The sequence below is a fragment of the Euprymna scolopes genome, chromosome 33 (assembly GCF_053919585.1).
Source record: "Euprymna scolopes isolate OS-2025 chromosome 33, ASM5391958v1, whole genome shotgun sequence".
NCBI lineage: Eukaryota > Metazoa > Mollusca > Cephalopoda > Sepiida > Sepiolidae > Euprymna > Euprymna scolopes.
The window spans coordinates 62,523,510-62,544,799 of NC_136514.1; the positions used below are offsets into that span (position 1 = coordinate 62,523,510).

The 21,290-nt window shown below is 32.4% G+C and overlaps 2 protein-coding genes across 2 annotated transcripts in view; both read right to left on the reverse strand.

The window, feature by feature from the left end:
* The window catches only part of LOC145258257 (pro-neuropeptide Y-like), a 41,104-nt gene that overhangs the window by 11,286 nt on the left and 8,528 nt on the right, over window positions 1–21,290 (reverse strand). The window lies entirely within an intron of this gene.
* On the reverse strand, window positions 3,971–4,567 carry LOC145258052 (uncharacterized). The gene has a single exon (XM_080115777.1). The coding sequence runs from the start codon at window positions 4,565–4,567 to the stop codon at window positions 3,971–3,973; it is 597 nt and encodes a 198-aa protein (XP_079971903.1).

Below are 21,290 nucleotides of genomic sequence, written 5' to 3' on the forward strand. Positions count from 1 at the left end.
TAAGAGTCCCTTTTAGTGATTACCTGGTTTGAGGATATTATACAAGTAAACGGCAAATCTGCCCAAAAAATCCGGTATTATTTTACTTTAAGGCCCGTCTCATGTTCGTATATAACGAAATATTTTATTGTAGATTTCAGTGTACTAAAAACGAATCTGCAACCCCTTTCCGTCGCAAAAAGAAAGTTTTCATGATATGAAGAAATTACTTTTTCGAAAAGTGGGTGATCACTTTTCAATGTAAATTTAACTTAGAATTAGCACCCACTTTCTGGTCACCTGAGAGAGGGGCATTTTTCTGTGTGTGTGTGTGTGTGTGTGTGTGTGTGTGTGTGTGTGTGTGTGTGTGTGTGTGTGTGTGTGGTGTTTTGGCGGCCGCGGCCGTCAAAATACCCCCGCCCCTCCAGCCAGTTAAAATAGGTAATATTAAAGGATTTTCCAAGGGTAGAAAGAAAGCCCCCCCCCCAAAAAAAAAAACTATCGTGATCACAGAGTGGGTGATCATTTTACGTTAAATTATTACGGAAAAGTGATCCTTCACTTTTTCAAACTAACATTTCTTCATATCTTGGAAACTACTCGTTTGCCTTAATTATAAACGTTATTTTCGTTTACAGCGACCCAGAAAACCTATAAGAGTTGTAATTTTAAAGGAATTTTCGAGTGTGAAGTAATTCTTCATATTTACCTTCTTTTTTTCCAATAACATAAGAAATTAAAAATTAGACAAATTTATTGTAGGTAGGCTTAGCCAGGAAAGCTTTTAAAAATAAAAAAAAAATTAAGATAAACAAATGGTGCTAGTGCACTTACCGATCCGCGCTATTTTAAGTCTGCTGGTCGCTATGGAACTCAACGGCCACCCCAAAAAGTATTTTGACGAACGTGAGATGGGGCTTAATGGAATTTTTTATTAAAATTCCGGGATGTTTTTTTTTTATTAAATTGTAAGGTTAAAGTACAAAATATATATATATATATATATAATTTAAAAAATAGGGAATTTTTTTTACCCAGCTATTAAATAGATAGGTAAATGTTGTAATTCGAAAGTCATCAAAGTTACGAAAAATATTTTTATTTTATTTAATATATTTTTTATAATTTGCGATCTTAATTTATTTTGATAACATGCAAATATTCCTTGACTTTACAGAAAATTTTCTGAAAATTTCAATTAAATTGGTAAGGTAGAAATATGGTTTTATTCAGTTTGAACGAACCAAGAATTACATTTATATATATATATATATATATATATATATATATATATATATATATATATATATATATATATATATATATACACTTGTTTTTCTCTAGAAAAGGGAGCAATATTTTGGAATTGATTCGGATATAGAGACTTTAAGCTATTTATCTTAATAACTAATATATTATTAAATATGAAAGATTGCAAATAAGTTGCTATCATCGTCAAATATAAGTATAAATTATATAACAATCATTACTATTGGTATACTCGACGATGAGGTTAAATAATAGTATAATAATAGGATAGCACTTTGTCTAAACAGTGATAAAGCATGATGTTATACCTATGAAAAAAAAACAGTACAATATTATAGTATCAATGTATTCGGTACAAATGATAAGAGATAAAATAAAAAAAAATATTGCAGACTAGCTGAAGTACCCGGCGTTGCCAGCTTATATATATTATATATTTGAATATTCTGTCCTCATACATTATAATAAAATAGATTAAACAAAATAAATTCATAATGGTTTCTTTTTTCACACACTCCATGTGGTAGGAGCAGTAGGTGCGATGTCTCACCAGTAGAGCTAATCATTTTTAAAGGTTACTCTTTTATCATCTAGTTCTTGTTTCAAAATATTATGTAAGAATTGCAATTATTATTTTATATCTTAATTCATATCTGAAACCTGTCAAATCTTCTTTTGTTTTAACGTTTTAATGTACAATATATATAAAGATGGCATCAGCAATCCATTCTGTTAATAAAATAATTAAAATTTATTTTCTACAATGCATATATGAAAACTGTCAATGAACCGGCAGCATTTATTTTGAAGAGCCTTTATATAAACAACATTTTGGGTGTGACCTCTAACATGTATGTAAATATAGAGGTTTTCAGGACTTCCAATGCGTGAGCAACCAGCATACAATACGCCATGAGAAAAGCAAACTGTTTAAGATTAAGCTCAACAAGGGCTTTGTCCTTGAGCTTTATTTATCGACATGGCAAAACTATTTTTTTATTGGGAATTGTAAACGCTACTAATGAAATGGCAAGTCAAAAGGAATAAGGGGCATCTAAGGATTTAACAGTTTTACCTTTAAATTTTCCAGCTATTATAATGGCTTCCAGAACTTTAGTTTCAAAGATTTTATTGCTCACGTGTATCATTTCAAAATTTAGGCGGATCAATATTTCTTAATAACTGGGACTCCTTCCTTCAATATCATGTTATGATGTGGAATTCCAGACGGTTCTACAGGAAATTCTACTACCTGATCTTCGTCAATAACACAATCAATTGATTTATAAGAATGCTTTAACCCACGCAACTTTTGAAAAAGATTATTATTGATCATGTCGAGAGCATCATTTCTAGGGACAAAAATTGATTTTTCACAAAGCCTCCAATATTGTGGAAATTTTTAGCAATATCTGGAGAAAAACTTGGGTCATCAGGTCATTAATTGAATTTACCATTTGGTTACATGGTAATTTGTGCAATTGAAGATCTCCTTTCAATGTGAACCAATGGAGAGGAGATGATTTGAGTGCTGCAGACTGATCATCAAATAAATGTGTCTTCATATTGACAGTAGGGGATTTTTTTTAACTTGAGGCCAAATCGATGTCGCCTTAGGACATGCATTTACCTCCTCTGCTTAAGTGCCATTGGGAATTACAGATAAAGTTTTACGAAAATAATCAGATAGCAAAACAGTAACACCTCTCATTAAAGTGTTGCATTCATCCAAGTCTGAAATGCTCTTTGATGAGACATGGTACATTCATCCCAAACTATTAATCTAGTCCGTTGGAATAAACTTGCCATGCTGGAACCTCGCAGGATGTTGCAAATACACTCATTTTCAGATTTCTTGGGCAAGTTAAGAGGCAACTTGAAAGTAGAGTGTGCGGCTAAAAGTGTTTCTGCTATACCTTAAGAAGAAACTGCAAATGCAATGTTACTATTAGATCTCACTTTGGCAAGGAAGCCCACGTGCATCATCATTTATTCTACTCACAATAAAGTCGTATATCCGTTTGTTGTTCATCAAGAAGTTTTGACTCATTTTCAAACACATGCTTGTTCATCTCATGTAAGTTGTATAACGTTTCACAAACAATGTCATGGTGAATAGCATGTTTCCTCCTAAATGGAGAAGCTTCTCTTGAATATGCTATAAAACTTCATTTAAGATTTCATCTGAAAAAGTGATATTGACATGAGGATTGTTTTACTAGACGCTGAGATGAGTATTATGAGTCTCCCACAGATTTGTTAGGTTAGAAATATTACAATTATGAAGCATGTTGGCAAATAAACTACGTAACTGCTTGGATAACTGGAAAAGTGATGCTTCATCCATAGTTTGGTCCCAGCTTGAGTCATTATGTAATAGACCAAAGGAGAAACATGCATGTCTAAATGTTTTTAATGTGACCATAAACTGTTTTTAGGCCCTGGAAACTCTTTGGCCGTTTAACCTTATGCAAAACAATACGGAGGAAGTAGCATTCAAAATTAGTTTGATGGACATTGTACAGTCTGCCAAGTGCATAGGAACTGAACACATTTAACTGGCTATATTTTCTTTTATGTCTATTTCCATTTCCTACGGACATTGTCCCATGTATAGTATTTGGGTAGTTGATTATGAAAAGCAGTATATGCACACTCATCCTCTTGTAAAGTTTTTTAAAAAGACGTAATGGAAGTTGACATCAGAGCATGAAGTTGTTGTTCAACATTCTTGGGTTTTCCGGATTAAAGTACATTCTTTGCCTATTTTCCAGATGTACATCGTGAATAGGAAGCGATATAACCTCCAAACAGACTCATTGCTGCTAATATATCTGGCTTTCCTGTAATATTGGATTTCATCATTCTCATTAGCAATACCACACATAGCCATGTCATTTCCTTTGTTAATATACTTGCACGCATACTTAATAGATTTAATACTGTTGCAAAATTCAACAGTAATGTGTGCATCAAATGTCTTTGCTAAGATGGAAGAATATTGTATAATCCATAAATTGTTTAATTGAAATTCTAAATTTCCACGCTTAATATTAACCTGGAAACCACCATTACCTGGTTGTAGGCGTCGGTACTTGGGGCATCTATCATGACTTGTCTCAGTATCGGAGAGAAACTGATTTGGATATCTTTTAGCACATTTGCCATCAACTATGCACGGAGATTGTGGGTTAAGGGGGCCATGGACCATCTGGGTCTTAACAATCAGAAAGAAGACAGGATCATCCTCGGGATCACGGAGCTCGGCACTGGTAATTTTGTAAAAGGCAGAGTAAGATATGAGCATGTGTAGACCCATTTTCTACCATTCAATATGTATGGCATAACCATGAATTTGGTGATTTTTTAACAAAACAATCAATTTCTTAAGTTTTCAATGAAATTAAGTCCTGCCTGTGATATGGTTCTTGTCCTGCACATGAATGAAATGTTATTTCTTCGCATTTGGGATTGCATATAAAGCTGATAAGTAAATCTGCTTTGATTTATTCCTTACATAAGACACACACACACACACACATATATATATATATATATATATATATATATATATATATATATAATATATATATATATATATAACGTGGCCCTCTACAAAAGGTAGAAGGGAGATTCGCTAATTTACCAACATTATTGATACTTTTATTAGCTATAGCATCCTTCAGATGAACATAAGAATCTACGCTAAATTTTGATTGATTTTTGTCTCCTGTGAAGAAGTCTTTAAGTCTCCATTTTTGCATGCATGTGCACCAGAAATTGCAGGAAAAGTTCTCTGTAATATAAGAGATGATTAACTTTGCATTCTCTGAACATGATTCTTTATGCATAAAAGTCCTTGGCAGATGATTTTTTGTTGAGGCTGATCTGGCCATTATCAAAAACTACCTGCATTACGTGAAAAGTGTATATATCCTGTCTTCCCCAGAAGATCAGGGGATACTGGAGAGCATCATAAGACATGTGAGTTTCTGCTATACGTTGTTTTCCCTTTCCTGTGGGGTTTAAGACAATATCTATACAGTTTCGTGGACTAATAACAATATCCCTGTCGTAAGATGCTCACCAGCAATTAGTATGGCAACATCAGTAGTAGGTGCATTGCAGCGGCGTACGTATTCCATTGCTGGTCTTCTTTCTGAACAAATGACTACACGGAAATCTATACATTCAGGTTGGTGCTCTAAAGTTGTTTTAAATGAACGAATCATGTGATCACGTTCATTAAGCATATAATGTGGATCGGTTACAATTTGATAATAAAGGTGTTTGAAAGTTTGACAACGTTGGTTACTTTGATCCTGATAATCACTCATGAAATAAATCTGCAATAAATTCGGTTTTTCATTAGGTGATGGAGTTATTGAACCAATCAGGTAGTAAACTGTACCTTGTACTCTAAAGATTGGCATGAAGCCTTCTCCCACGACTGTTTTGTCCGCACCAAAAGAAGTTAGTTTTGTATATAATGTTTTAAATAATATTAATATTACTATCTTTAAAACATTATATAAAAAACTAACTTATAAGTAATTAGTGGTTACCTCCCTTTGAACAATAAAATTCTTCAGTTTTCTATTTGAGTATCATTGTTCGAAAACGGAAGTTATCTTCCTTTATAATTGAAATATTTAAGATAAATTCAAATATAGCGTTTCCAACGATTTCTAACTGGTAATATTATTTTATTTGCGTTTCCTTTGAAGTTTGTATATATCAACATTTTCAACCATTCATAAACTACATTTAACATCCCAATGAATGCATTGACGATGATACTTACGAGCTTATAAACAGATTAGTGAATTCATTTATGATATAAACCGATTAAATTTGTTAAATAATATCAAGTGAAAGACATTAAAACTATATAAAAATTAATTACTAGTTGAATATGGATTACTATGGGTTACGAAATGTTTATAATATAAATCTTAAAAGAGAAAAAAATGAAATTAAAGAGGAAAAAAATAAAAATAAAGAATATGAATGTATTTACAATACTTTAATGTCGATTGGCACTTGTATCGATGCGGAGTGGATGAACGTAAACTTTATAAAGTTTTTTTTTATTTTGGAGCAAAATCAAATTTTAATTAATTTCGTTTTAAATATAATGGATAAGACAACCTCTGTTTATGTTTGAATGATAGCTTTCGTGTTAACCTTATATGTGTTGAAATAGTCTCGTAACGGTGTTTTGATTGTCGTCTGCCCCTTACGGCAGACGACAATCAAAACATGTTTTTTTTTATTGTTATGAAAATCATAAACACGGAAATTAATTATTCTACTATTTTTTCGTATATTTAAATTAATGTCTAAAATGCTTATTTTTTTATAAAAATAAAGAAAAACGTACGCATTCAGAAGCATTAGAAAGTAATATTTGTTTGTCTACTCGATAAATGAATATATAGGTTTGTTTTCGTATATACAAATTCAAAACCGTGAAGAAAATTTACGTACTATTTCATTTTTTTATTAATACAAAGACATGAAAAATGAGTCGGTGTCATCAGCTCGAATTGAAATCCAGATATCTAGCGTTCTAGCCTGGTGCTGTTTTCTGTATTTAGCTTAGTAGTAAACAACTTGAAGGAATGAAGCGAATCTGTGCGTGCACATAAACACAAAAATGTCGGCTAGTGGGAATGTACATTTTGCATTTAAATTCGCCGATGGCTGTACGCGATATACATGCCTGTAAACAAAGACATTACTCGCTATAAACCATCCTTGGTGTATGAATATTATTTTAGAGAATTTCAGTGTTATGTGACCAGTAGTTTAAGAGTTTACCTGTTTGATATTTACGCATACATACATGTACGGTTTTATTTCTACAGAATATAAAATTAATAGCTTTTAACATCTGAAAATAGTTAAACATGTATGTTGGTTAAAATTAATCAAATAAAAATGTTGAAATTTGATTGATGAAAACAAATGTAGGTAGTTTAAAATTGAATTATAAAAACTGATATGAACTTTACTGAAAAGTCTGCGACTGCCACTGTAAAATGTAAACATAGTAAATGTTTAAAATGGTTGACGCATTACATATATGTTCTGTGTAAAAAAGTGAATACCATATAAATAAGAGAGTCTGTTTCATATGATGAGGAAACTTTGAAAAATAGTTTTTTCTTGTTTATTTGGCCTATCGTGCTAAATTATAATTGATTAAATATATATTTTTAAGCTACTATTGGGTCGAAACAATTTTACCAAATCGACATTTTGAAAATGAGAAACTATATGAGTGGTTAACGTTCTGATTTTTTTTAGATGAGAGCTGATTGTTTATATTATTTTCAAGGACTATTGTTTTGATTTTGAGTGTTATTCGTGCAACGTTTTAGTTGGATTGTTCTTCGAGTGTCCTCAGGCATGTTTTCCAAACAACAACCAACATGATTGAGGACGGTCGCAGGAAATCCGACCAAAACATTGTACAAATAATTCTCAAGATAAGAAAAATAATCCGATCAATATGAGTAGTTGTTCATTGTAGGAAATTATTTTACTTTAGTTTTGCATTATTGAACTATCTAAATAAAAACTGTGTTATTTATATATAATTACTCTCCTAGTGGCAAAATTGATTACACACACATAAATCTGTGTATCGCAGATCAACATTTTTTTTAATTTTGAAATTAAAAAATATTGACCTGCAATAAAGCGATACATAGGGTTTACATATATATATATATATATATATATATATATATATATATATATATATATATATATATTAAGAATGTCACACACATATACGCATTAAAAGAATGCCAGACACATACACACAAACACACACACACACACACACACATATATATATATATATATATTCAATTTCGATCAAATAGATACTTTTTGTGTTAAGTATAAAGTTCAATCAAAATATTGCAAACAACGGGGCAAACAATGGTGGCTTAATATTTAGTAAGATAGAGCTCGATATGTATGTGTGCAATCAATTTCTAAATAGAGTGTATATGGAAAGCATTAAATTTGTTTTCAACTCTTTCAATGCCATGTTTATATTTTATATCATAAGACTAAGATATTTTACAATGAATCTATTACTGTTATTTTTCTGATGGAAATTTTATTTTTAATTATGTTTTGCTGGACTTGTATCAAAATACTAGTAGAGCGAAAGATAAGTAAACCTAAACATAAAAAAAAATATTTTTATATTATTTGGATTCTTTAGACTACTGTTCTTATCTTTCGTGCTATTTTCACAACGTTTCGGTCGATGTAACCTCCGACCTTCTTCAGGTATATCTTATCGAACTCGGAAATATTTTTGTCGAACTCAAGTCTGCTAGGAATTTCGAACGGAACATATTATTTAATCCAAGAGTGTAGCATTTTCTTCTTTCATCAGCTATGACTAGGTAAAAATCCTAAATAATGCCCAAATGTATTTTTGAGTGTCGCCCGCACTGAAGATAGAAAATTCAACCTCCAGTATATCAACTTTTACAACTGAATTTCATCAAGCACTCTATCCACTAAGCCATAGACGATTGTGAATTACTTAAGACTTCTACCAAATCATAGCTGTCGGAACGAAATCATGATAGACTTGTATATGAAAGAAAAAGTGCTCCAGTTCGACACAGAGATTCTCGAGTTCGACAGAAAGGTTTCAGAGTTCAACAAGATATACAAGAAGGTCGTAGGATTACATCGACCGGAATGTTGTGAAAATAACATTGACGATAAGAACAGTAGTCCGAAAAATCAAAATAATATAAATATTTAATCTTCATCTCAAAACTTCAGAAACGTAATTTTTTTTATTTTAATATATTTTTTATTTTGTTATTTCTATTATTATTATATTGCAATTACACACACACACACACACACACACACACACACATATATATATATATATATATATATATATATATATATATATATATATATATATATATATATATATATATATATATATATATATGACGCTGATTCGTAGAAATGTCCAGGTTGGTATCTGGGGGCGCATTAATTAAGATGCACTCCCAGTATCTAGGAGAAGGAAATTCCTAATGGAAAAACCTGCATGCTCTGTCTTGTGGCAATCATCTGAACTGACAAAGATTAGCAGCAATACCAAAAACTGTGGTTGGTTCAACACAAAGCCTTCACCACTAAAAAGAAATCACCTGTGAGAATTTCCGAATAACTTAGTTGTTGTGGCGGAACCTCATACATCGAAATCGACGGGAGAGTGCACACACACGCGCGTGCGCGCGTGCGCATATACACGCACACATACACGCACACACACGCACACATATATGTGTGTGTTCGTGTGCGTTAATTTAGTTAAACTTTAAAATTCAAGCTCATAGGATATTAATTTTGAATTCCAGAATACATATTGAAGCAACTACACTTTTATTTATAAGTGAAAGTATTATTTCGTCATCTATCTGGAAAAATAAAATATACAAACATGTTTTGAATTTTCCTAAATAATGATTGATCGGATGAAAAAGATATACCAGCATCCACAATGATATGAAAATATACACACGCATACACGTAAAGATACACACATATATACAAACACACATGACAAGAGGGGATAGCACTAAACAGACCTCCACCAGCAGGGTTCAGGTAGTACTTAGACCTTGCACTCAAATCTGTTGTTACCAGCAAAAAATCAATGGTAAGCGGCTATTGCGATATCATATTCATTTTCAATGGTTATCGAAAAATCGGAGAATACTCGAAAGCTGATAAAACTTATTAAAACCTCCAGGGAAAATCATTTATCAGTGAAAAAGGGTTGACGATAATTTATGTGAGAACTGCCAGTGGATAACAATAATAAGTGCAAGTAGAAGCAAATGCACATCTGGGTCACATCTGGGTCACATCTGGAATTCAAGCGTGAGTTTTGTTTTCACAGTTTGTTATTTATGAAAATTGGGAATTAACTTCTGCAAAGTAAACATTTTCCTTTGCTGTTTAGAAACGAATATGTGGATGCTGACAGATTTTGAAAAATACGCTGAACTGGTCATGAAAGGAGAGCAAAAAGATTTTCATTGTTATTTCTTTGCTCTCAAAAATAAGTGCGTTTGGATCTGTTGATAAAAACTCACTTTACATAAGGAAGTAATTGTGGCAGCAACATCATGTCAACATACACCAGCAATAAAATTTAACTTTACGTAAAATCCTTTACGTTGTTAAATTTGTTATGAAATCTGCAGAGAAAAAATTACTTCTCAAAATGTTAACCGAATTCATAAACCAGAGATAAAAAGTAAGTGTATTTTTTGTTGTTGTTTTTTTTTTACCTCACAATGTCTTATTTATTTATTGAAACGTTGAAATAGCCACTTTTTCTCACGACTTTTGCAAATCCAAAGAATAACATTTACCGAAATCTTATCGCAAAAAAAAAGATGGTTTCACATAAAAAAAATTTCGAGTCCCACTCCATTTCTCTCTTTCTCTATCTCTCTTTGTAAATAGTGCAAATATGTGAGTAGAGTGAGGTAATAAATTATGAAGGTATACTTATGGCAATTAGGCTACATTCGATGAATTAAAAAAACAAGGGTACAACATCCTTATACAAAAAAAACAAAAGAATAGAAAGTAAAAAGTTCGTTTGGGAAAAACCTGTCATTGCATTTTTGCCTGACGATTCTCAATAGGGATGTATATAAAATATTGAAATAAATAAATTCACAAGTTCTAATTAATTGTTGAAAATCAAGCTCATTATTTGCAATTGATATTTAATTTCCTCCTGAATCAATCTGAAGTATATTACTAAGCGAGAACAAAGTGGATGCTGAATAGCAAAACATATGGTTAACATTACTTTATATTTTTCCAGTGATATTAGAAAGTTACTTAACTCACCTGATTTCAAATTAAATTAATTACGAAATCCATGATGATAACCATTGCGTAAAATAACCACCTTTGTAGGTGTCTACTTGTATGTAGTAGTAAGGTAATTATTGGATTATTATGAGAAAATACGTTTCATATTAAAAAATTAAAAAATACAATATATATACACACACGCACACACACACACACACACACACACACACACATATATATATATATATATATATATATATATATATATATATATATATATATATATATATATATATATATAGTTCATGGGGGGATGAGGCCGGGGTAGTGAGAGAATTCCTTCTGAAGCCAAGCCCTGGTCTTTATGAACTTGTGGGCCGGCGTTGAGTCCTGCTGTTACACACAGTCTGCCAGCGAGCACCGGATTACACCAAGGGATCACCACACTCTTCAGCACATCCAAGTGCATTTTGGTGTACACTTTCAAGCTTACTTCGAAAATGTGAGGTGGCATGATGTTGCCCTCACTTTAAACTACACCAAAGACCATAACCGTGGCCGAAAACTTCGTTTTGTGCGCTCTAGTGTTGAACCGCCCAATTTGCAGTTTTAGGGTGTTGGCAATGGTCCTGTTTTCATAACTTGGATCGGTAGAGAGCATGATGTGTACAACGGCACATCTCTGATCTCGCTCGTTGAACATTGTGTCATATTGTCATATCGCCCTTGGGATTTTTACACAACTGGCAAACTACTAGATGGTCTGCAATAAAAAAAAATCATCATCAAAAATTTCATCAAATGGAAATGGAATCATGTCATCTCATCTAGGGCTGCAATTTCATTGTTGCACCCTGTATAAAAATTATGTTAGAATATGGGTAAACGTTCGCTTTCATCAGGAAAATTTATTTGTTAACCAGTGTTTTTGGGGTGGGTACATATTAATCAAACTTTTGTACATTATAATCAAATTGTGAACAAACACACAAACAGACAGAAATACAACTTTATTATACTAATAAATTAATATAAAACGGCTATATGTCTGTCTGTTTGTCGGATTGTCTGTCTGTCGGTACGTCTGTGTGTCTGTCTATCACCATATTTTCAAATTCCATCTCCACCGAAACTATAAGTCGAAGAGCGGCACTAGGAGCCTCAAATGATTGGATTTTTTTAACGGGTCGTTCTTTTATGGATCTTCAACCGATTAAAATTGTTCTTAAGGAGTCAAATATTAAGGAGGCAAAAATTGAAAAGAATCGTTAAAAAAGTTTGTACACTCACCTTAGTTTATTTTTATTTTTTTATTTTAATGGGTTTATATAAGTGTTACGGTAGTCTGGCGGTAACGTAATCAGCTTTAAATGCTGCAGTTTCGATTCTAACTGATGTTTCCTAAATATTTTTTTTTTTACTTTAGAAAGCACGATTTTATAATAAAATATACGAAATCTGGACAAATTAAAATATCATATTAAGCGTATTTTACGCCTAAGAAAAGCCGGGCGATCGCCTCTCGAGTATATATATATATATATATATATATATATATATATATATATATATATATATATATATATATATACAAAGCTTCCTTCAGACTTTGATAGACTAAGGATACCCACCGTGGAGTGCCTGCGCGTGAATTTTTTTGTGGCAGAAGGTGCGCAATCTCCAACCACACCTCTTCTGAGTCGACATTGTTTAATACCAGTGGCAAGTGAAGTGTATGTACAGGACTACTGGAAAAAATGCTGAGATGAGCGGAGAGCAAATACAGCACCTAGAATTCCCAAATAGTCATCCATCTGATACTAACGTTGAGCCTGGTTAGTACCAGATAGGTGACCATTTGGGAATTCTAGGTGCTGTATGTTCTCTCCGCTTATCTCGGCATTTGTTTCCAGTCGTCCTGTACTTCACTTACCACTGGTATTTAACAATATCTCTCAGGAGAGGTGTGGTTGGAGATTGCGCACCTCCTGCCACAAAAATTTCACGCACAAGCAACCCTTCGTGACTATCCATAGTCTGTACAAGACTGAAGGAGCCTGCTTGCTGGCTTGATATATAGATGATCTGTATTACCCGGAGTCCAATTTCCATGATATTTAAAAGCCCCGATAATTTTACGCCTACTACAATAATTGAAAATGTTCTGGTTACAAACTTTACATTATTGTTTCTTCTGCCGCCTTGCAATTTTTAAAAACAAAATTACACCTTTCTTTAACAAAGTAATTAAAAATCTTTGTGCATAATACTTTCCCCTCGGACTTCATCGTTACATTTCCTTCGCGAAATGTTTTTATGCTCTTAAAATTATGGAAATGTTAGAAAAGAGCATCACAATAGCGTAACAATAAATGACTTATTCGAACAGATTAAACAGAAGATGCGTTATTATTATTATTATTAGTAGTAGTAGTAGTAGTAGTAGTAGTAGTAGTAGTAGTAGTAGTAGTAGTAGTAGTAGTATTCAATAAGGGTGCTCACATAAGTCGACAACAGTGATTGCTCCCTGATAATAAGCGGTATGGTTCCCTGAAGTCTGAGTAACAATAAGTTTCTCCAGATTTCTAGTACTCTACATTTCTTTTGCTAATCAAAGCAAATGATTTTACGCTATCGGAACACTCACTTAGCATTAATGCCTCGCTGACAACAACCAGAAACCATATCTGGGATTTAGGTGACAATAAACTTATCCAATGTTCCAGTAATGTCCTCATCCTATCCAGTGGAAGCTTGGTTAGCATCTTGGTCTTTTTATCCTCCTTGATTATTCACTATTTGCTGTAGCATCTGTTGAAGCTGGTACATCACCTCCTTATTATTATTATTATTATTATTATTATTATTATTATTATTATTATTATTGTTGTTGTTGTACTCACTAGTTCTTATCACAAAGGTCATCATAAATTATTTAGCAATAGTGATGGGTGGTGATATCTGAGTGACAACAATTCTTCTAAGATTTCGAGTACTTTTCACATTTTTATAACATTTGCAAATAACTTTGTTATCGCAATAAGCACTTATCATTGATTTTCACTGTTAACTGCGATTGGTTTTCACTGAAATTTGGATAGCAATAAGGCCCCCAATGCCCAGTTCTATCTACTCTGTTCCTTAGTTGAAACTTCGGCAGCAATATTTTTGTTCACATTACATTTAAAATTCTGCACATTGGAACTGTTTAGCTAGAATCTTAACGTGGAGCACGCGGTTATTATAGTTTCCTTCGAGAAACGCATGAACTTTAGTTTAATCATGGCAATCAATTGCTGTTCTGCAGTTAATGTCGTTATCAACTGTGATCAACAGATATTATTCAATGGGTTTGTAATCACGTGTATTGTAGGGAAATGTTGAGATTGCTGAAGTCGTGGAAGAAGTTAGACTTCTGTTTTAGTGCAAATGACACACTATGCTGAATCATTGCCATACTTATAGCTTGAGCTTGACAACGAATCAGTTTTACAATTTGAATTGAGTCTGAGTTTCTTTTCGATGATGCGGGTCATCATGATGTCACCTTCGTTGAAACCATAGCCGAAGAACAAGATAACTTAGTCTATAGGAGTTCGTGCAGACTAAAGTCTAGCCACCGTTTGTTTTGAGTTTGTGAAACTTTCTATGTAATATCAAAACAACTTCTGCTTAAGTGAGTGTTTGACATTTTGAGGAATTTTTTGCTTGGAATTTGGGAGTAATTGGCTCTTGTGACTCTTACATGAGGAGTAGCGAAGATCATGGTTCAGCGCATTCTTCATAGTTGCTTCCCCAGTTCCTATTTCTCTCGCCAATGTTGACATTGCTTTCCTTAAATACTGCCATGCTTTTCTTTGCACTGTTTCCCTATATTTTTTTGTGCAGACAAAAAAAAATATGCTATAACTTTCTCTGTAAGTCATTGATTGTCCAAATTCCGTCGCAATGCTCCGGCTCAAATCTCACGGCGATCAATGTATATGAGAGACACTGAGCAGCAGCTACATTTCATGAACTTTTGAATCTGTTGCCCATCGTCATGCTGCAGGTTACTTCTTTCCCATATTTCGGTGCTTTCTAGTTGTCGATTGTGTCCGGCTCTCAAACCTTCAATAGTTCGCATAAATCCCTTTCAAGTTATATGCAGGGGGAAACGTTTAAAAATGTGGAGTGACACATAGGGCTCTAATTTCCGTTCGATCATACGCAATGTTTAATTATTGAACTAATAAATTAATGAAAAAGACTAATTGATCAGTATTTGTTGTAATCTAAGCCAAGATATTATCTCTCTATATTATATATCTTTGTATATTTTATCACATGCCTGGTGAAGACTCATGAAAATTGAAAACGATTTCAGAATTTATTTATTTGTTTTATTATTTTCTTTCGCTGATTTTACCTATGCACCAACCTTTTGTTTTGTTTGAAATTCTTCAACAACAAAAAAACAAACAAAAAAATTCCATGCATTGATTCCCTTGCAAATAAATTTAATATTTTGGTGTTCTGTCCTATGTATTTGGTTGTAAATGAAAAATTGCTATTTGAATATCGTAACTATTTTACTCCAAATGATAGTAACCTAAAACTACCCCCCAGTAAATATCGTGAACGTTTTCATCCGCGACTCTGCTATAAGTAAGAGTCACCCTCAGCGGCAGACCTTGGATGCTGTGTTCAGTGATTCGTCAATTAACGCATTACGAATGTGTAAAGGTTGGACGATAAACGCCATTCCTACTGGACACAGAATATTTTAATGAAAGCAGTCTTTTTAAGTAATCACGCTAGACATTCTTGTCTCAAATATCCCGAGCAAGTAAGAATTAAAAAAAAAGGTTTCATGCATTCTTTTTTTCAGCTAGTGAGAGGGGAACCTATCGTTTTTCTCTTCTCCTCAAAGTATCTTAACTGAACTTATATTCAGTAAAATACTAAGTTTTTTTTGTATTTATCGTTATTTACATGCTACGTGCTCAACTGAGCTCCAATGTATGGTCCTCCCTTGCCAATCTTTCATAAAAACACGTGTCTAGCCAAAAACTCAATCAAAAAATTCTCCTACCAACTATCGGTGTCTAAACCTAAACATGTATTCCATAAACAAAGCTTCTTTCCTAGAACTGCCCGTTTATGGAACTTTGTTCTGCTGGTCTGCTTTCCGACTGACTACAATATTGTCGTCTTCAAGTCCAACGTAAGCAAGTTCATGTTATGCCGTTCTCGTGAATAATTTGATTATACCAAATTTCCACCAGAAGAAAATCTTCCAATGACTACAATACACACATTCATCTTTAACCTAAGGTGGCCTCCGGGTACTGATATGCTGTAACCCTTTGTAAAAAAATGTATAATTCCCGTCCACACTCGTATATATATATATATATATATATATATATATATATATATATATATATATATATATATTGACATGTCCACGAATGTCTCCTGATTTTAACCACATGATAGGCTGGAATTTATAAAACTTTACATTTAAAATAATAGCGTGGATTACATTTTCTCTCCATATGTCGATGACGTTCTTCTCGGAAACTGTCAACTTCCCAATCCATATTATGACATACAAATCGTGCATACATCTGTTCAACGAGTGCTCGCCCTTATTGTTGATGTTGGAGTATGCTTCTATGCAATTTTTAGTTGTTCGCCTTCCCAAGTTTTACCCTTTTCTATTTACAAGAGATTAGTTTATTGATGTTTCCCTGTGCTGCTCTTAATAAATTGATGCTCAGGCATTTTTGCGCAAATTTTTGTGCAAATTTTTGCGCAAATTAATTTCCATGTTCTAACATTGTGTCACATCTTCCTACGGTTAAAAATCTTGTGGTTAAAAACAAAGTGTAGTTTCTATTTATTAATTCAGTCTAGTTTTGAATATGAAAAGTCGTTTATTTGTTATTATACACACATACGAACACAGAGATAGAGAGATAGATAGAGAGATAGATAGAGAGAGAGAGAAAGAGAGAGAGAGAGAGATGAAAACAGTAATAGAGAAAGAGGAGGAAAAAAAGAAAGACAGCGAGATAGGGAGAGAGAGAATTTGAACGCATAGATAGGTAGATATATATATAGATAGATAGATAGATAGATAGATAAATAGAGAGAAGGAGAGAGAAAGAGAGAGCGAGATAGTGAGAGAGATTTTGAACGTATACTAAAGGGGAATTGAATACTTACGAGGAATAATCTAAATGGCTACTAGACACTACCATCGAGTTTCTTTGGTCTCTGTATAGAAGTTTGTCGGGACAACCTGACATAAGGATACTTCACATTACAAGTAAACCCTGGCCAAATATTCAAAATAACATAGATTGGAAGCCACAAAAAAGTTATTTCTTGACCTGTTATCTGACAAGACCAAAATACCACAACGATAATATACTAATGACCGATAATTAACTTGTCAATTGAGAAAACAATAAATGTTCTTCACTTCATTACAAACTTAACAGCCGTGAAAAAAATGAAGGGGAACTTTTATTGAACATTTAGATGTCCATGTATTTCACATAGAAACTAAGTGTTAGCTCCAGCTAAGAGTACCATATATTTTTAGAACTTACTGAAGTAAAATTATATATATATATGTATATATATATATATATATATATATATATATATATATATATATATATATATATATATATGAACCTGAAGAACATTACTATTTCGGGACACAGTGTTTACACATAAAAGAATAAAAAAGTGGAATATGTTTCTTTTTATTTAGAGAGAAAATATTTTTTGAAAAATTAGATATCTACAAAGTTTAGTAATATATTCCTGAAATTTTAGTTGTTTTTGAGTATTTTAAAAAAAAGTTATATAGCATAATATAAGCAGTATTGTCTATTAAGAAATTAAAATATATCAAATTTGCATTGTAGTGATCCAGCTATTAGGCATCAATCAAGCAAGATTCAGTGAATTGCAATTTCTTATTATTTAAATTTCAGACATTTTCTACAATCAAAATGATGCTCAAAGCTAACGCAGGGATTTTTGGTATACAGCTGCTGGGCAAAAGGGGTCCAAACGTGAGCTGCTTTTATTTAATTACTATTTATACAAAAAGACATTGAATCTGTTTATGAAAATTGTTATACATTCAAGTTTTATGACATTTTAAAAATTGTTCTTATATTTAATAATAATTTCCCATATTTCAGTTTCATTAGATTTTAATAAAGACGAAAAAAAATCATACAAACATTGAAGTTTAAAAGGTGACGTAATAACCTATGAAAAATGGAGGAGAAAGAAAGGAAAAAGAAAAAGAAAGGGGAGTAAGTCAGCAAAAGCACCCACGCAACAACTGAGTTTTCTTTTTGATGCTAAGAAAAGAAAGAAAGCTTCATACATCGAGGCGAAACTGCTAAGATCTTTTGATATGAGACATTATTAAGAAACAGAGGAGAAACGGTGAAGGTGGTTTTTTTTGTGTTCTAAAATTACGTAGCATATTAAATTTGATATATTTTGGGTTTTTTTGTCACCTTATTTTTTTTCATTTTTTTATTTATTTGCTGAAAAATTATTTTAAAAGTTGGATTATTTTCGAGGAATATCAAAAGTTGTAAGTTAGATTTAAAAATATAAAATTAATATCAAAGTGTAATTAAATTTCTAATGAAACTGATTAAAGTTAATCAAAAAGTATAACTAAAGGTAATTATAGATAGTAATGTAAATAGTAATAGAAAAAAAGTAAACTTGTAAGTCAAGCTGATAAAAGGTCAATATATAATATGATAATATAAAATGATAAATACTAATAATAGATAAAATAGTAATGGTAAATAGTAAATAAATAAACAAAAAATAAAATAAATTAAAAATAAAATAAATAACTAATAAAAAGAATAAATAGAAAAATATGTCAATAAAATAGAGATATATATGTATATTTCTAGTTAAAAATAGTATAAAATTAATAGTATGTATGTATAAGAGATAAGAAAATAATAAAAAGAATATCAGAAATATAAAAATTATTAGAAACATAAATAATAATAATAATAATAATAATAATGATAATAATAAAACTGAAAAAGAGAATGTGAACAAAGTCCTCCCATACATCCCAACATATACTATTATAGACTCAAACAATTTAATCCATGCAGGAGCCAAACAGTAAGCATGACGTTTAAGAAAAAAAAAGACTGAGAAAGAAAAAGGACCAACAAAATGTGGATGGAAATTGAGGCTGAAAACCCAGATCAACAAACTAAAGAAAGATGCCAAAGCGATAAACAAGGTGAAACGAACTAGAAGAGGACATAAAAGTATAAATGAGACCAACAAGCAGAGGCTCAAGAAAAAAAATCAGGAAAAAGTGAAGAAAAAATAGCAGCAAAAGAAGTAAGATTAAGATGATATCGATAAAAATCTGAACATTGCAAGTAAAACAGAACCTTTGAAAATAATAAAAGTCAATTCTACCAAAATGTAAATGAAGGAAAAACAAAAACAGAACAACCGGACCAGACGCAGACAAAACACAACTGGAGTCAAATATAGCCAGAATGAAAGGATTATAATAGAAAAACTGAATTGCTAAAAGAAATGAAAGAAGAGTCACAGCAAATCGAAGAAGGAAGAGAGAATGAAATCAGCAAGGAAACCCTGAAGACAACTCTACGAAAAATGGTCAACTGAAGAGCACCAGTTCAAGACGGAATACATGGCTATTGATTTAAGAAATTTACAACACTACAGGAAAGGGTCGTTCAGCAATTGAAAAAAATGCATCCACGAAGCACATGTATCAGAATGGATGACGAAAGGTAGCAGCACACTGGTGCAAAAACACACACAAAAGGGGGCTATCCTGAGCAACTACAAGTCTATAACCTGTTTACCTACAATGTGAAAAATACTTACTACACAACTGAGAGAACAAATTTTATCAGCCCTTCATAATTGCGGACTACTTCCCGAGGAACAGAAGGGATGCCAAAAAGGAAAGAGTTACGCATGGAGTGTGATACATAGACCAAAGGATTCTGAAGGAGGGCAAAACTAGAAAAAGATCTTGACCATGGCATGGATAGACTATAAGAAAACATATGATAGAATCCTACAAGCATGGATAATTGAATGTCTGAGAATGTACAAAATACCAAGCAAGATTATCAATTTAATAGAAAATGAAATGAAAACATGGAGACTTTAACTGATTGCTGATGGGCAATACATAACTGAAATCAAAATACAAAAAAAGATCTTCCGAGATGATTTCCTATAACCATGACTGTTTATTATAGTCCTGATACCCCAGAACAACATCCTAAGAAAATGCCAAGCCGGATACGCTAACACAGGAGAAAGAATGAATCACGTAATGTATATGGATGACCTGAAACTGTTTGCAAAAAGAAATACAGAACTCGAAACACCAATAAACACGACCAAAATGGAATTCGGTGAGGAAAAGTGCACTGATAACCATGAGGAGGGAAAACTAGAAGCAAAAGAAGGTAGCGTACTGCCCAATCAAACAGAAATTAGAGTACTATGTGAACATGACAGCTACAAATACTAGATGCAGACGCCATCAATGTAACGGAAATGAAAGAGAAAATAGGAAAGGAATACATAAGAACAACAAGAAAACTCCTCGAAGCTAAACTAAATAGTCAGAATCTAATTAAAGGAATAAACACGTGGGCAATGTCACTAATGAGATACTCTGGACCGTTTATAAGTTGAGCCATAGAACTAATGAACTTCAACCAGAAGACCAGGAAACTTATGACGATGCACAATGCACTTTACCCGAAGGATGATACTTACCGACTATATGTGAAAAGGAAAGAACGGGGGAAGAGGGCTGGTCTGTACAGAAGACTGTGTAAATATCGCAAATAAAAAGAATGAGAAAATACATAATGCAGAGCACAGAAAGAATAATTACTGCAGAAAAAGACAAGTAAGAAATAAACAAGTTAGAAAAAGAGACGAGGAAAAAAAACAAGGAAATAAAAATGGGAATAGAAGCAGCTACATAAACGATTCATGAGGATGACAAAAGAAGAGATGAATGAAAACACCTGGAAATTGCTACAAAAAATGAAACCTAAACAGAGAAACTGAATCAC

What these genes read in the sequence shown, in the direction of transcription:
- LOC145258052 (XM_080115777.1), bottom strand. Translation starts at nt 4,567, where the DNA reads ATGGGTCTACACATGCTCATATCTTACTCTGCCTTTTACAAAATTACC.